This window comes from Balaenoptera ricei, chromosome 7 (genome assembly GCF_028023285.1).
Source record: "Balaenoptera ricei isolate mBalRic1 chromosome 7, mBalRic1.hap2, whole genome shotgun sequence".
Taxonomy (NCBI): Eukaryota; Metazoa; Chordata; class Mammalia; order Artiodactyla; family Balaenopteridae; genus Balaenoptera; species Balaenoptera ricei.
Genome location: NC_082645.1, coordinates 544,348 through 564,943, shown reverse-complemented (window position 1 = coordinate 564,943; position 20,596 = coordinate 544,348). Strand labels below are relative to the sequence as shown.

The 20,596-nt window shown below is 37.4% G+C and overlaps 1 protein-coding gene across 1 annotated transcript in view; it reads right to left on the bottom strand.

The window, feature by feature from the left end:
* The window catches only part of MCM6 (minichromosome maintenance complex component 6), a 43,028-nt gene that overhangs the window by 18,519 nt on the left and 3,913 nt on the right, over nt 1-20,596 (bottom strand). The window contains exons 2-11 of the mRNA XM_059927568.1: nt 13,824-13,970; nt 12,377-12,487; nt 11,251-11,500; nt 9,746-9,911; nt 9,314-9,459; nt 8,416-8,566; nt 4,692-4,833; nt 2,236-2,377; nt 1,417-1,524; nt 427-582 (exon numbers count right to left, since the gene is read on the bottom strand). Coding sequence (XP_059783551.1) covers nt 427-582; nt 1,417-1,524; nt 2,236-2,377; nt 4,692-4,833; nt 8,416-8,566; nt 9,314-9,459; nt 9,746-9,911; nt 11,251-11,500; nt 12,377-12,487; nt 13,824-13,970 — 1,519 coding nt within the window. The remainder of the gene's footprint in view (nt 1-426; nt 583-1,416; nt 1,525-2,235; nt 2,378-4,691; nt 4,834-8,415; nt 8,567-9,313; nt 9,460-9,745; nt 9,912-11,250; nt 11,501-12,376; nt 12,488-13,823; nt 13,971-20,596) is intronic.

The following is a 20,596-nucleotide window of genomic DNA, read 5'->3' as shown; positions in this document are numbered from 1 at the left end:
TGGAGCCTGTGCACCAAAACTAGGGAAGAGAAAACCTGCATGCCACAACTAGAGAGAAGCCTGCGCAACACAACAAAAGATCCCGCACGCTGCAACTAAGACCCAGTGCAGCCATAAATAAATAAGTAAATAAGTAAGTAATAAATCTTTAAAAAAAACACACAAAAAAACCAAAAACAAAACAAAAACAGCAACAAAACCAAAAAACTTGATATTCCTCAAAACAATTAAGCAGAACCAGCAATTCAAGTGATTTTCAGTTGCTTAATAAACCTCTGTCCAATCCTGTGCCACTCTGACAGAAATGAAAGGTCAGTGCCAACACATGCACCAGTTCTTCAGGAGTACATCCTCCAGGCTTGTCTCACTCAATTACCCAAACTGGAAATAATAAAGGAAGCTCAGAGCGATAGCTCATGTAGTTACCTCATTACATTCATCCACAAGTATAAAGAAGAGATCAAATCGGGACATGATAGGAGCTGACAAGTTTATATTCTGTTTCAATGATTTTGATCTGTCATAGTGTCCACCGATTGGGTTTGCTGCTGCCAAAATGGATGTCCTGGCGTTTAGAGTAGCCTGACCACAAAGGGAAAAATTGTGACAGGTTTAAAAAGACAACTGTAATGGCATATGACAAAATGCTCAACCTCATTCATAATTAACTAAATGCAAACCAAAAGAGTAAGATATCATCTTTCACCCAGTGAATCATCAAAATTAAAGTCTGATAATATATAGCAACAGGTACTCCCATATGATGTTGATGGTATGATGTGCACACCCTTTAAGCCAGCAATTTCTTACTAAGAATTTACCTTGCAGCTAGGTACAGGAAGATGTGTACAAGGATGTTTACAATATTGTTTTTAATACTAAAGGCTGGAAATGACCTGAATGTCACTCTTCCTTATAAGAGTCTAATGAGCCAAACGGGGGTATGTACAATTGAAAATCATGGAGTAATAAAAAGACAAGTGGATCTAATATATACTGGTATAGAAAGATTACCAAAATAAAATTATGAAGTTAAATGAACAAGGAACAAAACTGTATGTGTATTATGCTTATTTATGATAAAATATTCCTAAAAGGGACATAAACTCAGCAGATACTTCTGAGTATCTATTGGTGCTAGGAGTTGGAGGGGAAGATTTCTCTTTTTAACTTATGTTTTAATGTATTGCTTACATTTTTCTTAACTATTTGAATGTATTACTTTTATTTTTAAAGTTTGATTTCTCTCTAATGCTAGTTACAACATTGTACTTATTATTTTCATTTAAATAATCCATCAACTTGATTAATAATCCTCAAGGCTGTGTTTTCCGTTTCAGTAAACTGCATTTCATGTTGAAGTAATGCATTTTATCCAAGTGATCATCTAGAGCTACATTATGTGGACACACATACCTTCACTCCTGCTTTAGTGATGGAGATGGTCTGCTGTTCCATAGCTTCGTGAATAGCAACTTGATCCCGCACCTCCATCTTATCAAATTCATCAATACAACATACACCCTGTAACCAAACAAACCTAGCATAAGAAACTGCCTTTCAGATGTCAAACGGCAAGGAAACTCAAAGTTTGCTACCACAGAGACCTTTCAGTTCTTTTAAACAACTAAGATAGGTAAGTAAGCAATCCTAACTCCCTCTACTAAAGATAGTACAATAATTCCCAGAGCTCGAGGGGACCATACTCTTTTGACTCATTTTAAACCAAGAGTGAAACTAAAAACATGCAGTTACTTACTGCATTTTTATTCAACATAAAAACCTAGTGTAAATCTCAGGGTCAAAATATTCTGGGTTACCTCAGTGTTGACTTTAGACTGGGAAAGTAAAGTGAAGGATGGAGTTGGAACATAATGTTTATAAGTATATATAGCTACAATTTACACGCATTCACAGAGCTAATTGATCTGTGACAAATACATGCGAAATGCAATAGATATACTCATAGATGTGTCACAGTCTAGAAAGGAAAACTGCTCAGAAGTACTAGTCACAGCAAACACAAGCTCAGGGCACGTAATACGCTCTAGAGAAGTTCAGAAAGTGCTGATTAATGATGACAATCCCAATTTCTAAATTAATAAAACCATGAATTATTTACTAAAAGTACTTATTAAAAAGAGGACATCTCCTTAATGGGAACTTATAGGCCTTTACTGATAGGGTAGGGGATATTCTGATTTCTTTATACCCAAGAGGGTAAAATGTTCTTACATTATCAGCCAGCATCAAAGCTCCAGCCTCAATGACAAACTCATGAGATTCTTCATCTCTCACAACAGCTGCTGTTAAGCCAGCAGCACTGGATGCTTTGCCACTGGTGTAGACAGCTCTGGGACTGAATTCCTCCACGTGCCTGTTCAAGGTTATCATATTCATTAACATATGACTACAAAGCATCCTTTTCAGGATTATCAGCTGGTTATGGCTTATGTCAGGTAAGAATTTAAATTTCTAAAAGAACATTTGAAAGAGGCATTAAGAAAAAAAAGCAATTCATAAAGACACATGCCATAGACCAAACAGAAAGCCTTTTCTCCTTTGGTCTTTTAAATAGGTCAAATCCATTCCTGTTAAAGGAAGGTGAAGTCCATACATGGCAAAAACAATCGATAATAAAGAGTTCAGCAAAAATGATCTATTAGAAGGCCTTGCACTTAAAATGAAAACAAACAAAAACAAAACAAAGCAAACAAACAACAACAACTACAACAAAAAAATGAAAACAAAACAAAACTAGATGGGAGATTTATTCCAAAAAGGCAAGGTTGGTTTAACATCTAAGAATCAATAACGTGCCATATTAAAAAATGATAAGAACCACCTAACAGATGCAGAAAAAGCATGTCAAAAAATCTAACACCCATCATGATAAAAACTCAACTAACTAGAAGAGACTTCCCCTCAATCTGGTAAAGGGCATCTATGAAAACCCACAGCTAACATCATACTTAAGGTAAAAGGCTGAATGATTTCCCCCTAAGAGCAGGAACAAGACTTAGGGGTCTGCTCTTGCCACTTCTATTCAACATTATACTGAAAGGTTCAGCCAGGGCAACTAGGCAAGAAAAAGTCACCCAGATTTGAAAGAAACAACAACTATCACCATTTGCAGTTAACATGATCTTGTCAACAGAAAATCCTATGGAATCCACTAAAACAGTTAGAACTAATAAGTCAGTTCTTGCAATGCTGCAAGATAAAAGATCAATAATTGTATTTCTACACACTTGTAATAAACAACCCAAAAATGAAACTACAAAAACTGTTCCATTTACAATAGCATCAAAAAGAATAAAATGCTTAGGAATAAATTTAATAAAAGAAGAGCAAGCTTATACCCTGAAAACTACAAAACATTATTGAAAGAAATTAAAGAAGACCTAAATAAATGGAAAGATATCCCATGTTCATGGATCAAAAGACTTAATATTGTTAAAAAGCAAACATAATCGTGTATAATACCGCTCAGAGGCAACAATGCAGTACATCTTTCTGTGGTGGTGGTGGGAGAGATGGGAGGCAGGGGCAGAGGAAATGAGGAGAAAAAAAAGAGAATTCTCTTAACACAGGACTGTTACCTTCAAATCTAGAACTCAGTCCCTGATATACTTGAAGGAAATAGTATTTAGTTACAAAACTTCAGCTAAAAATGTTTCAGGTTCTAGAACATTGCCATGTTAAAAATTTCCCAAATAAAGGAAAGGCAGCTTGATATAATACGAAGAGCACATGCTTTGCAGTCAAAATGCTGAGTTCTAATATTCATGGCTTAAGAGTCACTTGTCAGCTCTATGAAGTTAGGGAAATTACTGAGGCTCAGAGAAGTTTTGATTGCCTCCCTAAAAAAAGAGAATAATATTACATGCCTGTCTGGATGCTGGTAGGATAAGACATAACACACACACACACAGCACCAAGAACACAGCAAGTGCTCAAAAACTGGTTGCTATTATCTTGACCTCTAAGTTTCTTAAAAGTTTGAAAGTAAGCAAGTATTTTATTATAGCTTTTAAAAATAAGCAAAAATTGCTAAAGTAGTACTCATACTGATAAGTTTAGCATAAAATGTCTCATCTTTATCACACTGTTTTTGGAAAGAGTGTCCTATTTAAGAACCTTAAGGATGTTTGTATTCTTAATCTCAGCAATCCTATGCCTAGGAATTTACCCAAAGGAAAATAATAAAATAAAAACTTATACACATTATGATGTTCACTGTATTTGACCATTAAAATAAATTACTGTTAAATTGTCTAATATCAGGCTAGGGGAATGATTTTGTAAGTTATACCAACAAAAAACAACAATCGTGAAAATAAAGAAACATGGAAAAATATTTAGGGTAAATTAAAATTAAAAATATGCATGCTGTGACTTATAACCATGAAAATATATATTCATATATTCAAAGACTTTTACACAAAGATTAAAAGAATTCTATGTGGGATTGGAATTACAATTTTTCCCTAATCCAAAAAATTGTAAAATGTTGTTACATTCTACTTAACAAATTAAGCTGTACTTAACCTAAGAGAGTTATATATTCAACAGTCATAATTTATACTCCTGCTCTGATAAGGGCACACTGACTGCATTCTTGGTAGCACAGAAAGCCTGGAACTACACATATTGTTTTCTCTGCTGTACTATCTCAGGCAAACACTTACTTGAGAAACTGGCTCTTAGCTGTACTTGGGTCACCAACAATGCAAACATTTATGTCCCCTCGAAGAGAGGTTCCTTCCCCTGTTGTCTTTGGAACACCACCAAAGAGCATCAGCAAGATACCCCGTTTTACTTCGTCATTGCCTGAAATGAAAACCCAAGGTATTTTTCAACATGAGGTTAAACAATTTCACAGGAAACTACAAAGGCATATTTACCAACCAAAAGAGCAGAGACAGCTGAAGCAAAGCTAAGACTAGAGTAAAAATACCTGGTTCTTGTCCTGTGAACGTAAAGTCACCCAGTCACTGTCCTAATGTCTTCACCTTATCACAGATGCCAGTGCTCACCATTCTAAGAGCCTCTCCTTGTCCGTAAGTCCTACTTCCTAAACAAAGCCTTTCCCTATGTCACAGTCCTCAAATATCTCTCCCCATAAATAAACTATGTCCACGACAGCCTACCACATTTACTAGTTCTTTCTAAAGGCAAGTCTTACAGCTCTACCAAGAGTTTGAGGAAATGGTCCATGACTTACTTCTTTTGTATCAGGTACAGTGACCCGTGCTGAATATAAATACAAGCTAATTGAACTGATATGGATTAGATAAGATGCTGAATGTGATTTACAGCTGCTTCTAAGAACTGTTTATAAATGCAATATAAGAAGGAAATGCACAATTTAAAAAAAAGACAACACCAGATTTTTAGAAATGTGATACGGGAAGAAACATTTTTCCGTTTTAATTATTATGACTTTCTGTGAATTCCATCAACAAAGTGCTAGGTACATTTATACAAAACACTCCTTAAAAGCAAAAAATTAAAAATCCATTCCATAAACAAAATTTCTCTGACTCATAACCTATATGAAACAAATGTGTTGGAGGTGTGGTAGTTTTAAAATGGTCCACTAATTATTTGATAATCCTCTTTTCTAGATGGGGCTTAATTCTCCTCTCCTTAAGTGTGGCTGGGCTTAGCAACTTGCTTCCCACAAATAGCCTATGGTAGAAGTGAAGGTGTGTAACTTCTGACACTAGGTCCTGAGAAGCACTTTGCTTCCTCCTTGCTCTGCTCTCTTGGATTGCAGGCTCTGGGGGAAGCCAGCTGCTGTGTTGTGAGGACACTGAACCAGCCCAATGGAAGAGACTCATGTGGCAAGGAACTGAGGCTTCCAGCTGACAACTAGCACTAACATAAGCAGTGAGTGAGCTCCCTTGTCAGTGGATTCTCCAGCCCAAGTCAAGCCTTCAGATGATTGCAGCCCCAGATGACGTCTTGGCTACAAACTCATTAGAGACTGAGCCAGAACCACCTAGCTAAGTCTCTCTCAAATTTCTGACCTATATTCTGTATGAGATAATGTTTGTTGCTTCAAGCCATGAAGTTTTGGGATAATTTGTTATGTAGCAACAGATTAATTTATGGGGGAATGGAGCAACATAAAATTTGACACCTACTCATTATAAGGGAGGACACTCTAAAATCCACAAAGGATTATTAACATAAAGAATTTCAGTTCAATTTCATTGACCAAATATTTTAAGTAGAAAAAAAGGTTAACTTTCAATGATTAAAAGTATATACCTAGGGACTTCCCTGGTAGTCCAGTGCTTAAGAGTCTGCCATCCAATGCAGGGCACGCAGGTTCAATCCCTGGTCAGGAAACTAAGATCCCACGTGCCGCGGTGCAACTAAGCCCATGTACCACAACTAGAGAGCCTGCATACCACAACTACTGAGCCCACATGCTCTAGAGCCCGTGTGCCACAACTAGAGAGAAGCCCGTGCACTGCAATGAAGAGCCCACACACCACAATGAAAGATCCCACGTGCCGCAACGAAGACCCGATACAGGCAAATAAATAAATAAATAAATAAATAAATACTTGTAAAAATCCCAAGAGCTTAAAAATATATGTATATACCTAAGAGAAATACTCATAATCTTATGAATTCTTGCCATAACTCCAACTGAAAATGGAAGATAAGGATGGAAAAAACAAGGGTAAAGCATGAGATCTGAAAATTTAGTCAAATCCTCAACACACAAGGGGATTTAATGACAGTGAGCAGCTAGTAACCAAGAGCTAAGAAAATATGAAAGAAACCACAAGGTATAGGCATAGTACATATAACCAAAAAACATCAAGAAATCTCTCTCCACCATGAAAACTAAAAAGAAAAACAAGATCAGGATATTAATCTGGCATATTAGAATATACTTAAGTGCAGTTCTACCCTAAAGCCAGAAAAAAAGAAGACTAAATGACCTTTTTTTTTTCTTTTTAAAAAACATTGTGGTAGAGTGACGGGGGCTCGGTGATGGCCGCCCTGCAGGCGCACAAACGGCTGTTGGGAGGCTGCTGTGTGGCGGCTGCCCAGACCTTCTCTGTCTGAGCCGCGGTTCCTGAGTCCGGGGTCCCGTTTCCTGGAACCTTCATATTTAAAGTACTACATGAAAACGAAAAGAAAGGTGATGAATGCCGCCGGCAAGCTGAAATTGAGTCCTAATGAGGAAGCCTTCATTTTAAAGGAAGATTTTGAAAGAAGACGAAAACTAAGATTGCTACAGGTTCGAGAACAAGAAAGAGATATTGCTTTACAAATAAGAGAAGATATAAAACAGGAGAAATCAGCAACTCACTCGTTTGGCAGAAGAACTAAGGACAGAATGGGAGGAATCACCAACTCAGAAAATAAAGAACTTGGAAAAACTGCATTTGGCAAGTTTAAGAAATATGGGAGAGGGGCATCAACAAGCCAAAGAAAATGTAAGTGAGCACTTATTTGACTACCTGCCTGTGGTAGTGATACTTGTTAAAAGTAGATTACAGTTGTTAGACACTTATAAAAATGTTTTCATGTATAGAATTTGCTGTGGGCAGTCCGAACTTTTTTGTAAATTTAATATAATTTAAGAATTCTGCTAGGTTCATTTCCTAGTAAGAGTCATGTCAAGAATAATCTATTTCCAATGATGTTTAAGTTAACATTATTCTCTAACAAATTTATGGTTACCAAAGGGGGAAGGTGGGGAGGATAAATTAGGAAGTTGGGATTAATATATACACAGTACTATATATAAAATAGATAACCAACAATGACCTAGTGGATGGCACAGGAAACTATACTCAATATTTTGTAATAACCTATAAAGGAAAAGAATCTGAACAAGAATATATATATGTATATAACTGAATCACTGTGCTGTATACCTGAAACTAACACAACATTGTAAATCAACTATACTTCAATTAAAAAAAAACAAACATTATTCTCTTCCAGTCCTTAACTATCTGTGTAAATAAAATAGTAACCTTCAGAAAAAAAAAAAAATTGTGGTAAAATATACACAACTTTTAAGTGGTTCAGTGGAATTAAGTACATTCACCATCTTTTATAACCATCACCCCTATCCATTTCTAGAACTTTTCATCATCCCAAACAGAAACTCTATCCATTAAACAACAATTCCCTATTTCCCTCCCCACCAGGTAACCTCTTTCTACTTTGTCTCTGTGAATTTACCTGTTCTAAGTACCTCATTTTAAGTGGAATTGTATAATATCTGTCCTTTTACAAATGACTTTTTAAAACCCCTTCTAAACCCACTAAAAAACTTTCATAATCTGATTTGTGTGTTTTAAGAAGTCACATGTTGCTGTTTTATAATCATTATTTTGATTTCAAGTTTATGCCACAAATGGATAGAACTCTTACCATGTATAGTAGGGAACAGGCTTGTACAAAGATTGTGGTATAGATTTTTATCTTGACTCATTTCAAACACTTTCTCCCATTCCTTCACAGTCATTTGGTTCTTAATGCTCTCAGCTGTCTGTTCCTCATCTCGGAGCTCTTTTCCTCCGAACTGAGGGGTGGAGAAGAAAGGAAAAAAATAGTAGTATAGAAATAGTCAAAATAATGTGAAAGAGAAGAAACATCACCACAAACGAAATATAGCCTGGGAGGTCAACTTCAGAATCTGCTGACTGTAAAGGTTTTTAAAAAAAATCTCCTAACCAGTACGGCCTAAGTTAAGACACTGAAGAGCCTGTCATTTGTTCAGTGATTTAAAAATAACAAAAAAAGCTACCACCATTGTTTTGTATTGCTATCTAAATGAATCTAGATGCTCATGAGATGAGCCATAATAAAATGTTAATCACTGATATGAAGATGAAAATGAAGAAACAGAATATTATGTTCACCACTCATTTTCCAAACTGTTCCTCACTGCTTTCCCCACCTGGAACAAAATCAAGCTCTGAACAACTAGAATACCAGGGGTCAATCACTCTCAGAAAGAGCAATATACTGTACTTCCCAGATTACTAAATTTTTCTACTTGTACTATCTCGAGGAGCGTGACAGAGGAACTTTAACAATTAAAAACAGAAAAACCACCGTGAATAATAATAGTACCAATGCTTTTAAAGCATTGAGCTCTTATGTACAAAAATAAGACTTTTCCTTAAGATCGGGAAGACAGATGTGAAAAAATCTGGTTTTAAAACTAAAGAACAAATCTCAACCCAACCCCATCTTTAACACTGAGTTTGCGGCAGCCTCAGGGGATGCCTTTCTTAAGCTTTGCCATTCTACTAAGTAGACTCACCCTCGGGTTGGTTGGTGCAACACAGCAGGCAAGAAAGACCAGCCTGTACGAAAGATCCCTAACACCAAGTGCCCGGAGCCCTCGAATGCCTTCTGTCTCATATCCATCAACACCACTGACACGGTAATTAGTTTCTGCACGTGCTCCTGAAACATTGAATGATAGATTGTTTCACAGCTCAAATACTGAAGGTGCTGAGAATCAAAACTGCTCAGATAAATGAAACCTATAAATGCAAAAATTTCATTTAGGCTTTGAAATTTTTCAGAACAGTAGCTTTTATAGCAAACCAATTTGTTTTTATTCTCATCATAGTTCCTCGCTCACCCTCTGATTGGTAGCCAAAAATAAGACAAGGAAGATGCAAGAAGCTAGATACTCTGCAGTTCAGGTAACTGAGAATTTGTTAAATTTGAGCCACAGATTACCGACCTGGTATGCTAAGCTTAGACACGTCAGGCACAACAATCAGCGTCCCTGTAAAGTCACACTTGTCACCAGCTTGAGCTGACTCCACAGCTTCAGCCCTCAAGATCACTTCTAAACTGCGGGGGATACTCCCTCGAGGAAGCTCAGCTTGAGTCTCTTGAATACGAACCTATAACAAAGACAAATAAATGTGTTCCATCTTCCTCTAAATTGTCAGGGAAATTTTATGAAAAATTTCACATCTCTTATACCCTCCACCTCAACACAACTGTTAACATTACTTAAGACACACATATTTTTACTGTATTATTTGAAAGAAGTTACAAAAATCAAGATACTTCACCCCCAAATATTTTAGCACTCACCTCCTAAGAATAAAGACAATCTCCTATGTAACCACAATACCATCAATCACACCAAGAGATTTAAATATTTAATTCCATAATGACTTCTTTATCTAGTCCGTCTTCAAATTTCCCCAGTTGTCAAGAATGTCCTTTATTACAGCTGTTTTTTTTTCCCCCAAACCAAGACCCAACCTGAATTCATATTTTGTATTTGGTTGTTATATCATGTTCTTTATCAAATATAAAGCATCTTTTACCCAAAGTTGTTGCTAAGAACACATGTTTCCTATAAACCAAGTATCAGAATAAAACAAGAAAACTAAGTAAGGACTAAAAACTGAATCTAATATAAATTATTTATTTTAGTCCGGTACTCATTCTCCAGTGCTTGAGCTGCTGCAACTTTTCTCTTTGCATATACCAGAGTTACTAAGCCCTGAAGAGCTTTAGCCCCTTCATTCTTACTGCTACCATGCAACTCTTGCCCAGTTAACTACAACTACCTATTAGTCTCTTGTTAAATACCACGCACAGTTGTCTCATCAATCTTCCTTTAACAAAGAAAAATTCACATCATCTGAAAACGTATTCCCCTTGCTTATCAAGATAGGTCCAAGCTTCTCAATCTGAGATTTAAGGCTCCAAGTACTTCCATGCCTCATACCAAATCATCTCTCAGATGATCTCCAATTTGGTTACTCTACTTTAATCATGATAATCCTCACTGCTATTGACAAGCATGTTCATTTTCATCTGTTCTTTTATTTATGCCTTCCTCCCTCCTAACCACCAACTCCAAGTCTTACACCAACAAGTCTCTACTTCTTCAAAAATCTTCCTAACTCTAGCTTGTTAATAATAATAATAATAATAACAGTAATAATAATAATGGTTACTGTTTATTCTTTGACAAATACATTTTATTTGCCTGAAGGAGCTTCCAATCCAAGTTATTAAAGGTTAGAACACATTTATATACTGATAATTGAAATTTGCATTACAAATTTTTAGCTTAAATCTGTAGTCACACTTGACGAACCTTGACTTACATAAAAACTGAGTTTAACATTGCCTAAGTAAGCTTATAATAATAATTACAAGTGCCTAGAAGTGAATTATTAGCATAGGCTGAATCTGACCTAAAGAGAAATTAATAAGCACCTTTTGAAAATCAACGAATCTCGATTTATTTGTATCCAGCAGGAATCTCCTTCTGTTGGCACAAACTGGATTCCGGCAGATGTTTGGCTGGGTGTATCTGAATTGCTGTTCTACATCCTTGATCACTGTCTGACAGTCCAAGCACAGGAAAGTTCCGCTCACAAGCTCTGGATGAACTGGGTGAGTCCGTACCACCTGCCCACTGATGCGAGTGAGCAAACCAATTCTGGATGAGTTGAGTTCTCGAATTCTGTTTAAAGACAGATATTGCATTAGTAAGTATTCATTTTCAAACTAAAAATTTTCACTTTTAATGAGAGGATATTCAATGATAATTTATGCTTAAAATAACAACAACAACAAAATAAGAGACAAGGTATTCTTTGGACTCTCCTACAAGAATAATTTAATCAACATGCCCATTCCTGAAGTATAATGTACATGCATCCACAACAAAATACATAAATGAATAAATAAGAAAAACTAAGTAAAGGACATGAAAGAAATGCAACTACAATTATAAAACAGAATGATCCCATTTTTGTTTTATATGCAAATATATTTTTTTCTTACCTACATTTCTAAATAAGCATTTTCACAGTAAAGTTATCCTTGGGAAAAATTATCGGGACAAATTTTTTTCTGAACTTGAAGGTTTAGAAAACACTGTATTTCACAAACCCATTTTATATTAAATAACTTGTAATTTTATAAGTAATTTTAGTAGTTTAAGTTTTCAAAATATCACTTCAATTTCCTCCAACAAATTTATTCTTTAAATAACTGCTAAAGAGGAAAACAGTTTAAAAGCTATGCTATTTAATCTCTTGACAATTCATTAATTTTTGTGACTGTTCTCAGTTTTCATATTTTCTCACTGAACTAATTTTTCACCTCAACATCCCTTAAAAGGTGTCCTAAAATACTATAATCCCCAGAAATTGCTTCACTTAACACACTTCCCATCCCGTTTTCCTGGAAATACATATTTTCCAAAACTAAATCTTCTGGATAACTGGATATAACTCTTTATAGACCTAAGACTACAACCTTCTGAGCTTTCTGCCAATTAAGTGATGCCTATACTATTTGGGGAATTTTTTTTTTTCCAAGAAGGGTTTCTTACTTGTGTCTGGTAGGAAGATCTTGGAATGCAACATAAAAATCCTTGGCAAGAGGGATCTCTTTACGGTCTTTGACAAAGGTTTTCAAGGCCCGACATAGGTAAGGGTAAACTCTGAAAAACAAACAAAAAGTAAATCAACTGACAACTTCAAGAGGCTTACCAAGGGCTCCTTCCCCTTATGCTTCCCAAAAGCTGAAACTAAGGAATTTCATCTGGTTACAACCAAGCTTTAGAATTTAACTTTGCAGGACACTTCTATCATCTGGTCTAGGTTTAGAGCATCTTCAATCCTCTCCTATTCCACCATAAATACATCTAAGACAACAGAAACACCAAAGATAAAATGCTGTTCCTGAATACCTATTATTTTTAAATAATCATTTAGCATGCACACGGCAGGTCACTCCTCTGTCCAAGATGACTCTGCCTGAACCACCTGGGCAGTATACTACCTAGCAAGGCAGCCTCCCATTTGGTGTCAAGGCCTACTATTTTCTTCCAGGTTTAATTCTTGATTGATAGGAAGTAGATAAGGGCAGGGAAGGAATTTGTGTACTGATTTGAGAGCAAGTTGGCAGAAACGTTTCACTTGACTGGTTAGATGGAAGTGTGCACGTTCTCTTAAGTTTTAAATAGCTGAGGCAGCTTGGTTTAAGTGGTAGGATCTGGAAGTCCTCTGAAAAATCAGCTACTTTCAGGACACAGAACTGTGGCACGGTCTGTGCATGAGGTACAGGCATAGGTGTTTCCACCAACAGCCCTGACTTTCTACCTCCCTCTCACTTGTCAGTACAACTTTTCCTGCTACATACTATCACAATAAACTCTGCTGCTTATCCCTCCAACCATTCTTGATAGCTTGATAGCCATATATGACTAGAAACACCGAGACAAATCCTCCATCTCCCAGTATACCAGGTAAAAGAACAAGACTGTGACTGCTTACTCCTGGGTCTTCATTTCTCTTTCATAACAGTCCACAGTATTTATTTTAACCTGATTTTATTTAAACTAAGTTTTGTGTAGAAAGATATTTCTGGCTTTATATAGCAATTGAAAGCAAAATAAAAGCCTAATGTCTAATTTCTGCCAAAAAAATACCATTCAGCTTTTAAAATGTTTCAAGGGATTTTATATGATATGGGGAGGGGGAGTGGATTAAATGAATGACATAGCAATAGCACTGAAGCCTGACACAAAGTAAGCAATCCTCTTAACACCTGGAAAAACTACATAGAAAACAAAAGTTTTCAACATTCGCATGAGAAAAATAGTCAACTCCACAAAGGCCTAAATTAGTTCAGAGCAGCAATAAAATGACCACTGGCTATATCAAAGGGCCTCTGTGACAGCTGCCTTTTTGCCTCACAAATGAACACTTCCGTTCTAAGAAGAGCTGGCTTCCCGGGGTCCATGTCTATTTAAAGTAAAGATTAATACACCAAACCTATAGAACTCCTCTTGAATGGTGGTGGAAAGTTGCTGGTTAAATTGCTCCAGGTCCAAAAAACTCACAACCAATGTGTTTCTCTCGGGACGAATTAACTCCTCAGCTAACTGCAAGTACTTAATTTCTCCATCGCTGTTCTGGAACCTGTAGATACATGCAAGTCAGATTAAACCGAAGCATTAGGCGGCAAAAAGAAGAATGTGAATGCCTGATAATTCAGCATATTGGTTAAAGACCATCAGCTTTAGGGTCAGACAGGTCCATTTTAGTAGTTGTAAAACTTGGGGCAAGTTACTTACCTATTCTAAACCTGTCCCTCTTCTGTTTGAAAATAATAATAATAAAAAAGATTAGAACATCATCTTATCTCCTAAGATAACTGTGAAGATTAAATGAGAGAATGCCTTTAAAATGTTTTGTACAAAGCTGGGAACATAGGAAAACCACGTCTTAAGATTTAAATCTGAATTTCTTGATTTAACACTTTCCAATCTGAACTGTACATACCAACAATAAAAGAATAGTTAGTATTTGTTGATTAGAAAATATTAAATCAAGAAATCCAGGTTAGGAGATTGTTTCAAGATGGCGGCGTAGAAGGATGTGTGCTCACTCCCTCTTGCGAGAGCACCGGAATCACAACTGCTGAACAACCATCGACAGGAAGACGCTGGAACTCACCAAAAAATATACCCCACATCCAAACACAAAGGAGAAGCTGCAATGAGACGGTAGGAGGGGTGCAATCACAATAAAATCAAATCCCATAACCGCTGGGTGGGTGACTCACAAACTGGAGAACAATTTTACCATGGAAATCCACCCACTGGAGTGAAGGTTCTGAGCCCCACGTCAGGCTTCCCAACCTGGGGGTCTGGCAATGGGAGGAGGAATTTCCAGAGAATCAGACTTTAAAGGCTACGGGGATTTGATTGCAGGACTTCCACAGGACTCGGGGAAACAGAGACTCCACTCTTGGAGGGCACACACAAAGTAGTGTGTGCATCGGGACCCAGGGGAAGGAGCAGTGACCCCGGGGGAGACTGAACCAGACCTACCTGCTAGTGTTGGAGGGTCTCCTGCAGAGGCGGGGGGTGGCTGTGGCACACCGTGGGGACAAGGACACTGGCAGCAGAAGTTCTGGGAAGTATTCCTTGGCGTGAGCCCTCCTGGTGTTGCCCACCAAAGAGCCTGTAGGCTCCAATGCTGGGTCGCCTCAGGCCAAACAACCAACAGGGAGGGAACTCAGCTCCACCCATCAGCAGACAAGTGGATTAAAGTTTTACTGAGCTCTGCCCACCAGAGCAACACCCAGCTCTACCCACCACCAGTCCCTCCCATCAGGAAGCTTGCACAAGCCTCTTAGATAGCCTCATCCACCAGAGGACAGACAGCAGAAGCAAGAAGAGCTACAATCCTGCAGCCTGTGGAACGAAAACCACATTCACAGAGAGACAGACAAAATAAAAAGGCAGAGGACTATGTACCAGGTGAAGGAACAAGATAAGACCCCAGATAAACAATTAAATGAAGTGGAGATAGGTAACCTTCCAGAAAAAGAATTCAGAATAATGATAGCGAAGATGATCCAGGACCTCAGAAAAAGAATAGAGGCAAAGATCGAGAAAATGTAAGAAATGTTTAACAAAGACCTAGAAGAAGTAAAAAACAAACAAAGATGAATAATACAATAATTGAAATGAAAAATACACTAGAAGGAATCAGCAGAATAACTGAGACAGAAGAATGGATAAGTGACCTGGAAAACAGAATGGTGGAATTCACTGCCACAGAACAGAATAAAGAAAAAAAAAGAAAAGAAATGAAGACAGCCTAAGAGACCTCTGGGACAACATTAAACGCACCAACATTTGCATTATAGGGGTCCCAGAAGGAGAAGAGAGAGAGAGAGAAAGGACCAGAGAAAATATTTGAAGAGATTATAGTCAAAAACTTCCCTAACATGGGAAAGGAAATAGTCACCCAAGTCCAGGAAGCGCAGAGAGTCCCATACAGGATAAACCCAAAAGAAACATGCCAAGACACACAGTAATCAAATTGACAAAAATTAAAGACAAAGAAAAATTATTAAGGGCAACAAGGGAAAAACGACAAATAACACACAAGGGAACTCCCATAAGGTTAACAGCTGATTTCGCAGCAGAAACTCTACAAGCCAGAAGGGAGTGGCACGATATATTTAAAGTGATGAAAGGCAAGAACCTACAACCAAGATTACTCTACCCAGCAAGGATCTCATTCAGATTAGAAGGCGAAATCAAAAGCTTTACAAACAAAAGCGAAGAGAATTCAGCACCACCAAACCACGTCTACAACAAATGCTAAAGGAACTTCGCTAAGTGGGAAACACAAGAGAAGAAAAGAACCTACAAAAACAAACCCAAAACAATTAAGAAAATGGTAATAGGAAAATACATATCGATAATTACCTTGAATGTGATTGAATTAAATGCTCCAACCAAAAGACACAGGCTTGCTGGATGGATACAAAAACAAGACCCATATATATGCTGTCTATAAGAAACCCATTTAAGACCTAGGCATACATACAGACTGAAAGTGAGGGGATGGAAAAAGTTATTCCATGCAAATGGACATCAAAAGAAAGCTGGAGTAGCAATACTTCTATCAGATAAAATAGACTTTAAAATAAAGAATATTACAAGAGACAAGGACACTACATAATGATCAAGGGATCAATCCAAGAAGAAGATATAACAATTATAAACTTATAAGCACCCAAAATAGGAACATCTCAATACACAAGGCAAATGCTAACAGCTATAAAAGAGGATATCGATAGTAACACAATAATAGTGGGGGACTTTATAACGCCTCACTTACACCAATAGACAGATCATCCAGACAGAAAATTAATAAGGAAACACAAGCTTTAAATGACACAGTAGACCAGATAGATTTAATTGATATTTATAGGACATTCCATCCAAAAACAGCAGATTACACTTTCTTCTCAAGTGCACACGGAACATTCTCCAGGATAGATCACATCTTGGGTCACAAAACAAATCTTGGTAAATTTAAGAAAACTGAAATCATATCAAGCATCTCTTCCAACCACAATGCTATGAGATTAGAAATCAATTACAGGGAAAAAACCGTAAAAAACACAAACACATGGAGGCTAAACAATACGTTACTAAATAACCAAGAGATCACTGAAAAAATCAAAGAGGAAATCAAAAAATATCTAGAGACAAATGACAATGAAAACATGACAATCCAAAACCTATGGGATGCAGCAAAAGCAGTTCTAAGAGGGAAGTTTATAGCAATACAATCCTACCTCAAGAAACAAGAAAAATCTCAAATAAACAATCTAACCTTACACCTAAAGGAACTAGAGAAAGAAGAACAAACAAAACCCAAAGTTAGTAGAAGGAAAGAAATCATAAGGCTCAGAGCAAAAATAAATGAAATAAAAACAAAGAAAACAATAGCAAAGATCAATAAAACTAAAAGCTGGTTCTTTGAGAAGATAAACAAAACCGATAAACCTTTAGCCAGACTCATCAAGAAAAAGAGGGAGAGGACTCAAATCAATAAAATTAGAAATGAAAAAGGAGACGTGGGCTTCCCTGGTGGCGCAGTGGTTGAGAGTCTGCTTGCCAATGCAGGGGACACGGGTTTGAGCCCTGGTCTGGGAGGATCCCGCATGCTGCGGAGCAACTAGGCCCGTGAGCCACGGCTACTGAGCCTGCGCGTCTGGAGCCTGTGCTCCGCAACAAGAGAGGCCGCGATAATGAGAGGCTGGCGCACCACGATGAGGAGTGGCCCCCGCTTGCCGCAACTGGAGAAAGCCCTCGCACAGTAACGAAGACCCAACACAGCCATAAATAAATAAATAAATAATAAAAATAAAGAAATTCCTTAAAAAAAAAAAAAAGGAGATGTTACAATGGACACTGCAGAAATACAAAGCATCATAAGAGACTACTAGAAACAACTCTATGCCAGTAAAATGGACAACCTGGAAGAAATGGACAAATTCTTAGAAAGGTATAACCTTCCAAGACTGAACCGGGAAGAGGCAGAAAATATGAACAGACCAATCACAAGTAATGAAATTGAAACTGTACTTAAAAATCTTCCAACAAACAGAAGTCCAGGACCAGATAGCTTCACAGGTGAATTCTATCAAAGATTTAGAGAAGAGCTAACACCCACCCTTCTCAAACTCTTCCAAAAAATTGCAGAGGAAGGAACACTCCCAAACTCTTTCTATGAGGACATCACCCTGATATCAAAACGAGACAAAGATACTACAAAAGAAGAAAATTACAGACCAATATCACTGATGAATATAGATGCAAAAATCGTCAGCAAAATACTAGCAAACAGAATCCAACAACACATTAAAAGGATTATACACCATGATCAAGTAGGATTTATCCCAGGGATGCAAGGATTCTTCAATATATGCAAATCAACCAATGTGATACACCATATTAACAAACTGAAGGATAAAAACCATATGATAACCTCAAAAGATGCATAAAAAGCTTTTGACAAAAATTCAACACCCACTTATGATAAAAAATCTCCAGAAACTGGGCATAGAGGGAAACTACCTCAACATAATAAAGGCCATATATGACAAACCCACAGCAAACATCATTCTCAATGGTGAAAAACTGAAACCATTTCCTCTAAGATCAGGAACAAGACAAGGATGTCCACTCTTGCCACTCTTATTCAACAGTATTGGAAGTCCTAGCCATGGCAATTACAGAAGAAAAATAAAAGGAATCCAAATTGGAAAAGAAGAAGTAAAACTGTCACCATTTGCAGATGACATGATACTATACATATATAATCCTAAAGATGCCAGCAGAAAACTACTAGAGCTAATCAATGAATTTGGTAAACTTGCAGGATACAAAATTAATGCACAGAAATCGCTTGCATTCCTACACAGTAATGATGAAAAATCTGAAAGAGAAATTAAGGAAACACTCCCATTTACCACTGCAACAAAAAGAATAAAATACCTAGGAATAAACCTACCTAGGGAGACAAAAGACCTGTATGCAGAAAACTATAAGACACTGATGAAAGAAATTAAAGATTATACCAACAGATGGAGAGATATACCATGTTCTTGGATTGGAAGAATCAACATTGTGAAAATGACTATACCACCCAAAGCAACCTATAGATTCAATGCAATCCCTATCAAATTACCAATGGCATTTTTTCCAGAACTAAAACAAAAAATCTTAAAATTTGTATGGAGACACAAAAGACCCCGAATAGCCAAAGCAATCTTGAGGGGAAAAACAGAGCTGGAGGGGCTTCCCTGGTGGCGCAGTGGTTGAGAATATGCCTGCTAATGCAGGGGACACGGGTTCGAGCCCTGGTCTGGGAAGATCCCACATGCCGCAGAGCAACTAGGCCCGTGAGCCACAACTACTGAGCCTGCGCGTCTGGAGCCTGTGCCCCGTAACGAAAGGCCACGATAGTGAGGCCCGCGCACCGCGATGAAGAGTGGCCCCCACTTGCCGCAGCTAGAGGAAGCCCTCGCACAGAAACTAAGACCCAACACAGCCAAAAATAAATAAATAAAAAAAAATAAATAAAAAAAAAACCAGCGCTGAAGGAACCATACTCCCTGACTTCAGACTATACTACAAAGCTACAGTAATAAAGGCAACATGGTACTGGCATAAAAACAGAAATATAGATCAATGGAACAGGATAGAAAGCCCAGAGATAAACCCACGCACCTATGGTCAACTAATCTATGACAAAGATAAACCCACACACCTATGGTCAACTAATCTATGACAAAGGAGGCAAGGATATACAGTGGAGAAAAGACAATCTCTTCAATAAATGGTGCTGGGAAAACTGGACAGCTACACGTAAAAGAATTAAATTAGAACATTCCCTAACACCATACACAAAAATAAACTCAAAATGGATTAAAGACTTAAATGTAAGGCCAGACACTATAAAACTCTTACAGGAAAACATAGGCAGAACACTCTATGACATACATCACAGCAAGATCCTTTTTGACCCACCTCCTGAAGTAATGGAAATAAAAACAAAAATAAACAAATGGGACCTAATGAAACTTAAAAGCTTCTGCACAGCAAAGGAAACCATAAACAAGACAACCCTCAAAATGGGAGAAAATATTTGCAAATGAATCAACAAAGGATTAATCTCCAAAATATATAAACAGCTCATGCAGCTCAATATTAAAAAAACAAACAAGCCAATCAAGAAATGGGCAGAAGACCTAAATAGACATTTCTCCAAAGAAGACATACAGATGGCCAAGAGGCACATGAAAAGATGCTCAACATCACTAATTATTAGAGAAATGCAAATCAAAATTATAACGAGGTTTCACCTCACACTGGTCAGAATGGGCATCATCAGAAAATCTACAAATAACAAATACTGGAGAGGGTGTGGACATAAAGGAACCCTCTTGCACTGTTGGTGGGAATGTAAACTGATACAGCCACTATGGAGAACAGTATGGAGGTTCCTTAAAAAACTAAAAATAGAATTACTATATGACCCAACAATCCCACCACTGGGCATATACCCAGAGAAAACCATAATTCAAAAGGACACATGCATCGCAATGTTCACTGCAGCACTGTTTGTGACAGCCAGGTCATGGAAGCAAACTAAATGCCCATCGACAGACGAACAGATAAAGAAGATGTGGTACATATATACAATGCAATATTACTCAGCCATAAAAAGGA